Source organism: Ips typographus, linkage group LG1, assembly GCF_016097725.1.
Source record: "Ips typographus isolate SLU linkage group LG1, UJ_Ityp_2.0, whole genome shotgun sequence".
NCBI lineage: Eukaryota > Metazoa > Arthropoda > Insecta > Coleoptera > Curculionidae > Ips > Ips typographus.
Genome location: NC_138422.1, coordinates 29,313,209 through 29,326,751, shown reverse-complemented (window position 1 = coordinate 29,326,751; position 13,543 = coordinate 29,313,209). Strand labels below are relative to the sequence as shown.

At 32.6% G+C, this 13,543-nt stretch overlaps 1 protein-coding gene across 1 annotated transcript; it reads left to right on the top strand.

Moving 5' to 3' along the window:
• Positions 1-563: 563 nt before the first annotated feature.
• On the top strand, positions 564-9,364 carry LOC145726587 (uncharacterized). The gene is made up of 11 exons (XM_081975782.1): positions 564-721; positions 3,298-3,797; positions 3,855-3,926; positions 3,998-4,072; positions 6,335-6,370; positions 6,501-6,551; positions 6,664-6,714; positions 6,991-7,041; positions 7,447-7,497; positions 7,568-7,692; positions 7,926-9,364. Exons 2-11 carry the CDS (start codon positions 3,310-3,312, stop codon positions 9,362-9,364), a joined length of 2,439 nt encoding a protein of 812 aa, XP_081831908.1. The 5' UTR covers positions 564-721; positions 3,298-3,309.
• The last annotated feature ends 4,179 nt before the right edge of the window (positions 9,365-13,543 follow it).

Below are 13,543 nucleotides of genomic sequence, written 5' to 3'. Positions count from 1 at the left end.
TGCATCGCTATCCAGCAATTTATACCTCTGGAATCTCTTTCCTACAATCTGCGGGTTTAATGAAGCTAATAATTAATTAAAACCTGTCAAGCACTGTTACATTAATAATGTCTGCGACCAGCATGAAATAATTTTATAAGTTTAGGCCGTAATAAAAATGAGGTTACATTCAAAGTTTAATGGCGCAGTCATTAATCAACGTTTTACTGAAAAATTTGGTATAACTTTCAAGTAGTTGTTCCTCCAGGTATGAAGATTAGTTAATGCTGGACCAAATGCTATATCAAAATATTATGTGAAATTTTAAGGAAAAGGTTTAATCAAGCTCATGAAGACTTAAAAAACAAAGTGGAAAAGAATAAGAATATTATGAAAAGGATTTGGTTTATCATGCATTTATTAATAACAACCCCTAAAACTGACCAGTTCTCTCTTTAAATGGTATACAATAACTCCCTATTCAATGTTTGTTAAGGCATTTCTACTACCTATTTTGAACCATAAAAAAGTTCGAAAATATTTTGCTTATCTCCACAATTTGACCGTGTAAACCATATTTGGCTATAATGCCTGCCAAATGTGGTGCAATTTTTATATCAAATATAACAATATTAACATGTATTGTTAATAAAATTTGATATAAATGGTATTTGTGTTTGTGATGTTTCCGTTTCGTATTGTTGTTTGTCTTGGATCAAAAATTTAAGCAGAAAAAAAGTCGGTAAGTAAATTGCCAGTCATCCAAGATGACAATCAGTCGATTGATAACTTATAAGAATCTACTCATAGAAGAATGCACTTTTCTCAATGAATGTTTTTGAAACTATCCGTCTTATAGGTAATTTACATCAGAAAAAACATGCAGTAATAAATACAGGGTGGTCCAGTTTTAAGTGTCAATAATTCACCATTTGATAGCCATTCAAAAAATAAGTTGACTTGCATTGTGTCATTTTTCTGAAAAACGTTTCCTAAGGAAGATAGAGTCCTCCAAATTTCAATTTAAAAAATCGTTTTATAGTTTAAAACTGAACATTCAAGACTTGTGAAAGTCCAAATTTGTACTGAATAGTCTAAAAACTTGCTTTTTACTATATACGGTCTTATGATTCGCTTTCTCAGACTGCCATCCTGGTTGAGTGTCTGAAACTGGCATTCAAGAACTAAAAAAAGTCCGGAAATCAAGACAAAATTGTATTGTGCATGAAACTCATTTTTTACAACTAAAAATAATATAAAAGTTGACTTTTAATGCTAGAACTGACTTTACTAGGACTAAAGAGTCCAAAAGTATATTTTCAAGACTTTAATTGGTGTACAACTCAATTTTCTGGACTGGACCACAAGTCTAGAAGCAAATTAAATTTTCGGACTATTTTATTTTTAAAAAATAGTTCTCAAGACTATTATTGTAGCATTTGGTACCAAAATTTTTTACTTTTATTACTGAAGAAACTTGACTTTTTGAAATAGTCTTAAACTCGATTTTTCAGTCTTAAAAAGCACTAAAACAGTCTGAATTTCTTAGAAGTGCTGCAATTTATTGCACTTATGAGTGTAGAAGTCAATTTAATAGTGAAGAAGCTTGAAATTTCATTTTCAAGACTATGGTCAGTGGACACACTGGCTTTTAGGCCTGATAAGTCAAAAACTTTGTAAAGATAGTCTTGAAACTCGATTTGAGGCACTGAAAACAGCCTTAAAACACTAAAAACAGTCTAGTTTATTAAGAAATACCCGAATTTTTAGCACTGAGGTGTCTAGAAGCTTCGAATGTCATTTTAAGTATATGAAGAATGTAAAAATTGTTTTTTAAGTTTGCTATGTCAATAACTTGGTGAAGATAGTCTTGAAACTCGATTTTTCAAGCTGAAAGCAGTTTTGAAGCACTAAAAATAGTCCAGAATTCGAAGAAAATGAAAAGCAAAGTAAAAAGCACGAAAAGTTTGTTTTCAAGACAATTTTCATGAATCTAATGTCAATGTCCTGCATCTAAGACTATTTTCAAGACTAAAATATTGAAATTTGTCTTCAAATTATGAAAACTTACTTCAAATGCAAATTTGAAGCTTCTAATGTCACTTTTCATTAGTTCAGTCACATTTTGGGGTTCAAGTCAATTTTTAAGGTTTAAATGTATGAATTTGTAGTAACAAATTCTTGAAAAAGTAGTTTTTATGTCTACAAGTCAATTTTTAGTATTAAAGTCTCTCGATTTGCATGAAAACTAGTTACAAACACAACTTTTAAGCTTCTGAAATTTTTATCTTTTCTAAGTCAATTTTCAAAAGTAAAGTCTTTCAGTTTGTCTGGAAACTATGAAAACTGGTTACAATAATATTTTTTAAACTTCTTAAGTGAATTTTCCGTTTCCAAGACAATTTTTAAGTTGGGTTGGGTTAGTTTTGGGTCTTTGACCGTAATAACGTGTAATAAAGTACGTGTTCCAAATTTGATCAATATTGCTCCAACGGTCTGACAGTTATGACAAAAAAAAAGGTTTTTTTAAACAGAAATTTGAAGGACTGTGTTTTCCTTTAAGAAGCCAGTTTCCAGTCCAGTTTTAAATTGACATTTAAAACTGGACCACCCTGTATAACAAATGAAATTTCATAATAATTTAGCTAAATACAAAAATTATAGAATCATTGACATTGATCAACTTTCATTTTTAGTCTTTTGAAAACTCTTACCAGCTTACAGTAATATTTATGTAGCGTTATATGAATAACCATATCTGTTTTCGAGATCCTCACTGTAGAACAATGATAATTTACCATTAGGAAAGTCTATGGTGGTAAAGAATAGTCATTAATTTTTCCTTGTCTTATCAAGTCACTGGTAAATCAATTTAACTAGCAAATCTTCATTTTTCAATCAAAAAACGGACCCCTTGTATATTATTAATGTGGATTAACTTTCTTTATAATCGAGAATAAGTAATAAATTAACATCTTTATGGCAGATTTTAAATAGAGTTTATCAAAGCATGCATTTCACAAACAAAATAGGCACTTAAAAATGGAATAATCCAACTAAAGAGTGCCACAAACTCGTGTGTAAATATGGGGATTTCGAAAACGGTAAAAGACATAGGTTTGGTAGAAAATTCGGTTTTTTGTGTCGATGTTTGGAAATACCCTCTTGGCATATCTTCAGTATCTACAGTACTATGAATTAGCTCATCAACAAAACTAACACAGACGCGGAAATTTCCTGGCTTTTAAATGCAACTGCAATCTCGTGCAGAAAAGTACCACTTTTCACACTTTTTACGTAAATAACTCATCTAATTAGGTATTATTCAAAATGGGAAAGAAGTTCTCCTGTGTAAAAAAAAGTCGAAGCCGACACGATGTCAGAAATGAAGACGACGACAATAACCAACCGGAAAACTACTCTCAGGAGTTTCAACAGTATCGCCGCATGGATCCTGATGATCACGACCAAGCTGTCCAGCCAGGCTCGCCCATCCTCGAAAGTCTGCTTAATCGTGACAATCCGAATGTTCCCGCCGATCAATCTGACTCCCTCAATCAATACGACGAGGAAACTACCGACGAAGAAATTGCTGCTGGACTAAGCCATGCATCAACCGTACTTGTGCAAGACTCGAGTTCGCGTCCTAGTGTTCATATAATTCCTGGTCCCAGCCAGCCAGTAGAACCAAATCCAGTTCTACCCATGGTGATTCTAACGACCGCTGATGATGAAAGTATAGTTTTAGAGCCTGGTGGTGTCCAGGCAAATCCAGGCGGAAACGCGGAAAGACCTCGTCAAACTGCGAGACTTGCATTGTTAGTATTTTCACTTTTCCGAAAAGTGGTTATTTAACATTTTGCTTCTAAACGCAGACGTAGAATGCTACATCTCAGAAGAACAGGAAGATTATCTGCAAATTCTTCATCCGCTTCACAAAAAGCAAAGTAAGTAGTTGCAATATTGCAGTCAATTTGTGGAGTTTAGTTTTCATAGAAATTTGATTTTTAATTTTCAGAAAATGGTATAAGCAAATGAAAGGTCAAATAGGGTGGACTTTAGGAAAAGCGTCTTCTAGAGCACCGAAAGCAAAGTAAGTAAGAATTTTTTTGTGGTTTGGCCTAAAAGTTATTATCAGACCTAATAATATAGAGTTAGGATTAAAAAGTACTAAAATCGTGAAAAAAAGCAAAATCATTTTTTTGAACTAGTTGAGGAGCATTTGGAAGGTTTTTAGACAGTTTAAAGAGCATATTTAAGCTTCTGGAATGCTTTAGAGGCATTTGGAAATTCTTAGACTGTTCTAAAAGCTTTTGGAAGCTTGTAGACTGTTTTGAAAGAACTGCTTTAGGGTTTCTGTAATGTTTTGAAATCTTTTTATACTACTTTAGGAGCATTGAAGGTTCTGGTCTGCTTTTAAGGCATTTGAAACCTTGTAGACGTAGACGGTTCTAGAAACTTTTGAAAGCTTTTAAACTGCTCTAAAAGCATAAGGAAACTTTTAGACTGTCTTGAAGTATTTTAGAACTTCTAGACTGTTCTAAAAGTTTTGGAAGGCTTTCGACTGCTTTAGAAGCATTTTGGAGTTTCTGTAGTATTTTGAAATCTTCTTAGACTATGTTAGGAGCATTTGTGTATTTGCAAGGATTCTGAAAACTTTAAAAAGCATTGAAGGTTTTGTACTGCTTTTGAAGCATTTCAAAACTTAAGAATGGTTCTAGAAACTTATAGAAGCTTTTAATCTACTTTAGAAGCATAGGGAAGCGCTTAGACTGGCTTGAAATGTTTTGAGAGCTTCTAGACTAGGTGAAGATCATTTGGAAGAAGCCTTTAAAGTGTTCTAAAAGCTTTTGGAACTAATTTAATTCTAATAATTAGTGTTCAAGACTAATATTGTAACATTTAGTGCGAAAATTGTTTAATTTTATCAATGAAGAATATCTGAAACTTAATTTTTACTATAAAAAATACTTAAAATTCGACTTTTCAGTCTTAAAGCACAGTAAAGCGCCTAGAAGTCAATTTAACACTAACAAAGGGTAAAATGGCATGGTTAAGCCTATGGAAAATGTAAAAATAGTTTTTTTAAGTCTGCTATGTCAAAAACTTGGTGTAGATAACCCTAAAACGCGATTTTCCAAGCTGAAAGCAGTTTTAAAGCCCTAAAAATAGTCTAGAGTTCTAAGAAAATGAAAAGCAAAGTAAAAAAAACTTAAAAGTTAGTCTTCAAGTCAATTTTTATGAATCTAATGTCAAATCCTGTATTTAAGACTAAAATATTGAAATGTATTTTCAAATTATGAAAACTTACTTCAAATGCAAATTTTAAGCTTTTGATGTCACTTTTCATTGGTTCAGAGTCACTTTTTGGTGTCCAAGTCAATTTTCAAGGTTGAAATGTGTGAATTTGTAGTCAAAAATTCTAGATAAATTAGTTTTTCATGGCTACAATTCCATTTTCACTACTAAAGTTTTTCAACTTATCTAAAAACTATAACCACTGACTACAAACACAGTTAAGCCTTTCTAAACTACTAAGTCAATTTTCACAGTTTCCAAGTCAATTGTCAAGGCTAAAGTCTTTCAATTTGTCTGAAAACTGTGAAAACTGTATACAAAGACAATTTTTAAGCCTCTCAAGTCAATTTTCACCGTTTCAAAGTAAATTTACTGGTTAATAAGTCAATTTTCGAAACTAAAGTCGTTCAATTGGTCTCGAAACTATGAAAACTGGCTACAAAGACATTTTTTAAGCTTCTTAGGTCAATTTTCACCGTTTTCAAGACAATTTTTAAGTTGGGTTGGGTTGGTTTTGGGTCTTTGAACGTAATAACTCAATTATCTCTTAAACAAAGTTTCAAATCAGAATTTTATAAAAGGTACTTATTTTGTTAAATTGAACAAGTAAAGTAAAAAAAACTGAAATTTTTGAAAAATATCCAGTGACGTAGAGAATAAGGTAGAAAAATTAACAGACAGAGACAGTTTCGACAAACGTCATTAACATCACCTAATAAGTATTAATTTCATATGTATTTGTTCCAAATTTGATTAAAATATTGCTCCAGCGGTCTGACAGTTATGACAAGAAACCGATTTTTTAAACTGAACTTTTATGGACTGTATTTTCCTTGAGAAGCATTTTTCATGAAAATGACATAATGTATGTTAACTTATTTTTTGATGGGTTATCGAATGGTAAATTATTGATATTTAAAACTGGACCACCCTGTATACATGCTGCTCTGAAAACGACTCTAATATCTATTGAAAAAATATGATGACAATGTAATACGTTTTTGGCTTTTCTATTACAAAAATCTCCAAAAATTCGTTTTACCATTTTAATTTTCAGAGAAGCTGCCACTTCCAGTTCAACAGGAGCTATTAAGTAAGTAACATGTTTTATTATTAGTATTTTTTTGATTCCTAAATTTAGAAAGACAACCATTGAAACCTACGATGTTTGTTGTAACTAACTGTTACATGGTGTTGTAACAATTGCTCTTTTGTCGTTACAGGAAAAAACAGTATCAAGCAGATGATGCGCAACCTGGTCCCAGTGGAATAAGGTAAGTGCTACATAAATAATTCATTTATTTATTTGTTTAGAGGTAGTTATTATTAATAGTTTGTTGTAATTAACTGTTACATTGTGTTGTTACACACATTTTGACGTTACAGGAAACAACAGTATCAAGCAGATGATGCGCAAGCTGGTCCCAGTGGGATAAAGTAAGTCCAACTAATGCAATTTTATATTTTTCCTGAAAATGTATAATAAATGGTTACTCATTCCTAAATTTAGAGAAACAACCATTGCACATACAGCATTTGTTATGTATTTTGTCACATTATCAATTATAGTTTGACGATACATAAATAATTTACTTATTTATATGTTTAGAATATTCATCAAGGTTTTCATTAGAAGTAGTTTGTTATAATTAAATCTTACATTGTTTTATTACAACTGTTATTGTTATCTTAATTGCTTTATTGACATTATAGGAAAAAACAACATCAAGCAGATGATGCAGAACCAGGTCCAAGTGGAATAAGGTAAGTGTTAATGCAATTTTATAGTTTTTCTGAAAATTGTCTAATAAATATACACATATTAGCAATATTGCTAAAATGGCCAATCAACCTAATTAAGTAAACTTCCCGACCAAATTGATATTTTTCTTAAAATTTCTCATAAACAACCAATATTCGCTCTTCAGGCACGTGGCAACATTTTAATTTATTCTTTTTAGTACAAAATTTTTACAATGGGGCCAAACTGAGCATAGACCTAAAATTACTTACAAATAATCAATATTTACTCTTCAGCAACGTTGCTGGATTAGGTTTTTGCAATGGCACTGATCATCATTCTGATCATTTTTTCTAAAATTTCTAATAATCATTCATGGTCTTTTTAAGCATTTTGCCTTGTAATCATTATTTTTTCAACGGGAATAGGAAAAGCAGTACTAAATCTGAGACAAGTAGCAAAAGTTCGACATTGTCCAAGTAAGTAATCAACATTTTTATTTTAAAACCACAAGTTTCTAAACGAATTTGTATCTCTCAACCTTCATAGAAAAAAGGAGTCTAAAAAGAAAAAGGGCAAACCGACTGAAAGAAGATCGCTACGAGAAAACGCCAGATCGTTCGAGGATAACATGAATGCACGTTTGCAATATCTGCGAGGTGGAATTATTTCAGGTAAATATTGTAGAAAGTAAATATGTATAAAGGAAATCACACAAAAATGATAACTGTCTGCCACACTCAAAACATTCTAGTCTAGCATATTGTTATTTTATCCTATTTTTCTTTAATTTTCTACTCATTACGTTCCAAAATTGAAATGTACCTACCTTGAAGGGTGTTTTTCATACACAGTGATATTTTCTACTATACTCAAAAAAAATAAATTTTTTTAACTTTTTAACTAGATCCTGCATTATCGTCATATAATATGGTATCTCGTCCAACATCGAGAGAACGTCAAGCAGAAGATAGACACTCCTGGACCTCAGGATTGTCTGGAGATGAATCGAACCGACCTCGTGTTTTACTCCTAAGAAGATCACCTTCAAGAAACATTCCACTCATCCCACACGTCCCAAGTCCATCATCAGCAGATCCCCATCCTGTTCCTTCACGCAGTGCTTTAACTTTAAATCTTCCGAGACCAACAATACCGTCACCGCCTCGTTTTCTTGGTTCACCATCTTCCCCAGCACCTGAAAGACATTCAATGTCACACCTTTCACAGTTGGATACACGAGCATCGAACACTGTTTTTAGAAGTCGGAGTGCAAACACATTACAGGTTCCTAGTCTGCGTTTGCCTGCTTTTAATGTGCCAGGTCCGGAAATGCCTCAAGAAGAACCAATACCTACAACGTCTGCTGACCCGCAAAGAAAACGGCCTCTGCCAATGCCTGATATTGTGCCCTTATCTGCATTCGCTAGAGTACCGCAAAGAAAACGGCGCTTTGAATTATCTGATGTCCCTCAAAAAGAGGGACACTCTCCTACATTGCCCGGAACTCCTGAAGAAGAACAGTCTATGTTTGAAGTCCCGCAAAAAAGACAGCATTTTGCATTATCTGATGTTTTGTCTCAAAAAGTTCCTCAAGAAGCAACGCCTGAAATCCCTCAAGAAGACTCAAATACAGAACAATTCCTTGCAACTTCTGAAGTGTCAACTACTACAATGTCTCAAATTCCGCTAGAAGATCAGCCTTTGGCATTGTCTGAAGTATCTGGAGAAATGGTTCCATTGCTTGAAGTGATTCAAGATGAAGCAACTCTTGCAATGCTTGAAATCCCACAAGGAGGATCTTCTGAAAGACATAAAGTCCTTCAAGAAAAATCATCTAGTGTCTCTCAAGAAGAGCCGTCTATTGCAAACCTTGATGTATCTGTAATAGAACAATCACTTGCCGTGCCGGAAGAATCTGGAGAAGAACAAATGGTTTCGTTACCTGAAATTGCCCAGAAAGAATCAACTTTTGGGAAACTACAAGGAGAAATGTCTCTTGTGATAACTGATGTTACTCACAAAGAACAATCTCCTGAGTTGCCTGATATTGGTCAGAAAGAACAGCCTTTGGCACTACCTGAAGTCAGACAAGAAGATTTGCCTGAAGTTTCTCAAGAAGAACCACCTCCTACAATTCCTGTAATCCATATCGAAGGACCATCTCGTCCAGTTTCTGAAACCCGGCTTCTAGAAGAACCATCTGAAATCCGTAGTGAAGAACCGTCTTTAGTCCCTCAACAAGAACCATTACCTGAAGTTCCCCGTGTTGAGGTTACTCCTAGGTGGATTGCAGTTCCTGAATCTTCCCATATTGATGACTCTGACTACAATTCGTCTGACTAAATGTTTAACAACCGACATGGTTGCGTGTAGAAATTGTTTGATGGTATGTAGGTAAATATGTATCTGTAGTTTTATCAAACAAGAGTTTTAAAATAGTACAAATAATTTTAAGATTTTACTTTAAATTATTCTTATACGTACTATAGTGCTGGTTATATTTAACTGATATTGTTTGTTAAAGAAACAATGATTAATACAAAATTTCCTTGTTTTTTTATGTAGTATGTATACATATCTTGGTTTTTCACAGCAGGATTCTGACCACATCTCTCTCGTTAAAAAATTAGCTTAACTACAGAAATACAGGATGATGAACAAGTTTCAGTTCATTCTGTAATGTAAATATTTATTGCTAAGACGTTTTTGTTATTGAAATGCACTCTTACAGCAATAAAAACAAAGTTTAAAACTGAACTGGTAATTGAAATTAAAATATTTAAACCACAGAGAGAATTTTGTGGTCTGGTAACTTTAAATATATTATTATATTCTATTTAGATGGTTAAAACTCTGCTGCAAAAATCACAGACACCCTGTAGTATAAGGGAAAACTTAGTATATTTTGTATACTCGTAGTTGTTTTATTTTAGTCGAAACTATTTTAAAAGTTAGTTTTATTGAGATTTGTAATAATCATCTTTTAATAAGTGATCAATACATTTTAGCTTCAAAGAAAAGAAAGTAGTTTTTTGTAACTTTTTATAAATAAAGAAAAAAATCATAAGCAGGACGTCCTAAAGGGAATAGCAAGAGAGTCCTCTAAACTATCCTTGAATGTACAGGCTGTCATGAAAGTACTCTTAATAAGAAATAATCACATGGTATCATGAGACACTCTGTATAAGTACCAGTTTTTTAATTCTTTTCATATTGATATTCTTTTTATCTCTGGAATCCCTTTCCTACAATCTGCGTGTTTAATCAAGCTAATTAATTACAACCTTTAAAGCACTGTGACATTAATAATGTCTGCCAACAGTTTAAAATAATTTTACAAGTTTAGGTCGTAATAAAAATGAGTTTATACTCAAAGTTTAACAGCAAAGTCATTAATCAACGTTCCACCGAAAAAATTGGTATAACTTTACTTTTATTTACTCAGGGGCCAAGTAGTTGTTTTTCGTTAACGTTGTCGTGTTACGTAAATACTTTTTTTTACTAAAAAACTGTGTTGTTTACATTACACTGTTGAATTTTAGTCCCAAAGCTGAAAGGTATTTACCTAGTTTAACCTGCTGTTATTGATTGAATTTAAAATGTTATCTGAATTCCAAATCTCCAATAAAATACAGGGCTTTCTATTAAAACCGTTCAAAAAGTACTTGTTTGCATTTTCTCAACGTCTAAATAGAGTTGGAACCCTCTATAAACGTATACTGATAAAAATTCAAAATAATTGTTTACCTACGACCTCAGTGTAAATACCTACTAATTACGCATAGTTTTCCATTACGTACTAAACCTCTTTACGCACAGTTGTAAAAAAAACGCACAGTTTTAAGATCGGCCACCAACTATTGCTCTAATGCTGGGAAAAATTGATTTTGTTTACATTTCTTCCTTTATCGTTCCAATACGTTGAAAATATATTTTTTCTAATTTTGGCATATAAAGTGACACTTTTCAAAACTGATTAGAGTGACAAAACGTTTTAGAAGTTCTAGTTACGAAAAGTATCACTTTATGTAACTAGTTATGAAAAGTTCATTTCATCACTCCCTGTTTTTATGCATTTCCGTAGAAACATATGGGCGACATCCATCATAACATGTCGTTGTCACAGTTTATACAAGGTGCTATAAAAGTGAATATTTCTGTTAAATCACTTTAAAAGATGGTTTTTACCGCTTTTTGGTCAAAATTAGAAAAAAATTATGTATGCAACACGTTTCGAAAATGTCTTATAGTGTAACTCATTCAAATTGTAGGACCTCGCTGCGCTCGCCCTAGAAACATTCATTCGTTACACAAAATCGATCTTTTCGTAACTGGTTACATAAATAGCTATTTTTAATGAAAAGTTACTCTGAATTATATGAATTGCGAAAACAGGACTTTCCATTTGATCGTAGGTAAAGAATAGTTCGTCACACGTACTCTAAGGCATTTTACGCACTCATGGAATTACACAGTCGCCGCTACGCGGCTTCGTGCGTAAAATGCTTCTTACAGCACTAGTTACGCAATATACTATTACTAGTAATCTGCGACTAAAATTATCTATTCCAAAGTTAAAAGTTCTATTATACTGAATGTTTACTAGTTCCGTTGCAGTAATTAATACGTTGTGACAGTTTTTCGCTTCTATGTGTTGGTTTTTAATATCTAAAAGCTTATAATTTTCGAATAAAATTTTTATGGTGTCGAGACGTCCAATGGGTGCACTAAAAGCAGGTACTTAAAGCTCCCAAGAAGTTATCTCTATACAATAGTAATCTTTTTTGGCGCCAATAATAAAGTTTTATGACTAGACGAAAAATATGGTTCTTGTTACAGTTAGAAAATAAATTACGAGCTTTATAACGGATACAATGTAAATTCAAATTTACGATTACAGTATTCATTTTCCGAATTGGAAAATGGAAGTTTCAGGTTATTAAATTTTACTGTGGATGTGGACAGGAATTAAAAATTAAGAATTGTCATTGCCAATTCAATGGGCCTGTCCCACAATTTTTTTTTATTTCATAACTACAAAGACGGATTGAAAATATTATACCCGTATTTTTTTGTTTTCAAAAATATTAAGTCTAAATAGAAAAAAAATTATGATAAAAACTACATTAATCTCATGTTTAAAACGCCCGCCGCCGGTGACGTACTACACTATCAACCAATCAGCGACAAGAAGTGAAACAGATGGCGTGCAACAAGCCAATAAAATCGCCCAGAATTACGTACGTCACATGCGCGCCAAAACAGATCATTTAAATTTAATGGACAAATTCAAACTAATGTACGAACATTTACGACCATAATTTTTTCTTCAAGAATATGAAAAATTAGTTTTTTGATCCTATTCTTTCGATTCCAGTCATTAAAACAAAAATTTATGATATGTGGGATAGGCCCATTATTACAATTAAACAAAGTAGGTGCAAAAAAAAAAACAAATACAACATTAAATGTTTTTATTAATTTGGGCAGGTGCTAAAGAAACAATACTACGTCTTACTGCTAAATCTTTAATACTATATAACCCGGAAATAGCATTTATTTCACTCTGTTCCACATTTGGTAATAGACTTAGAGCATGCAATAGTAGGAGCATTGCAACCAAAAACAAAAAAGCACTTTTGAATACATCAAAAAATATACGAAAAATTACTTCGTTTTTGGTGCGTTTCTTTGATGCTGCATTTTCAAACTTCACAATTCTGTTAGATACATTACTGGATACTGGATATTCTATGCTATTTTCCTTAATTTCTGCGTCGTTATGTTCATAAAAGTTACTGAACGATTGTTTCATCTGTGACTTATTGATGGTTCTTTTTCGTTTTGAAGATGTATTGTAGTATAACCGGTCCCACACATTATTACTTCTTTTATCTGCTGTTTCATCTTGTATTGGTGGAGAATCTGACATCACAGATGGAGACACTTCACATGTTACATACCCTTCACCTTTTATATTCACTACTCTAACATTTGACGCTTCTAGATACACCTTACACGGACTGGCCATTTTTACTTTCATACTGTAAGAATACTGGATCCTAAGTGAACTAAATGTCTAAAAGTTGAGTGCAGTAAGGGTATAAAAAAGCCATAAAAGAAGGTTAGTTTTGAAATTCAGGTAAGAAATCAACAATGGCTAGTTTCGGCAACATTGGCAAGAGGAGTCAATAAGAAATATTTTAGGGATAGACCATGACATGTCGTTTAAATCACCACCAAAAATTTGGAAAATTACATTTATTTAACACCTAAGATTTGCTTTTTTTATTCAAGATTTTTTCACTGAAATCTCAAGCAAAACGCTGTAAAGAAATAAATGGAAGAAATAGCTTTTTCTAATTTTGTCACGCATTTTGTACCACCAGTTAGTATATACGTACCCATTGGGTAAGTCCCATATTGGTCAGCTCAATGACCAATCACAAACTAGCCCTGCTTTTTTGTCCAATTACAAACTAAAAACAGTGCTGTAATTAACATAAATGCTGCACATGAAGA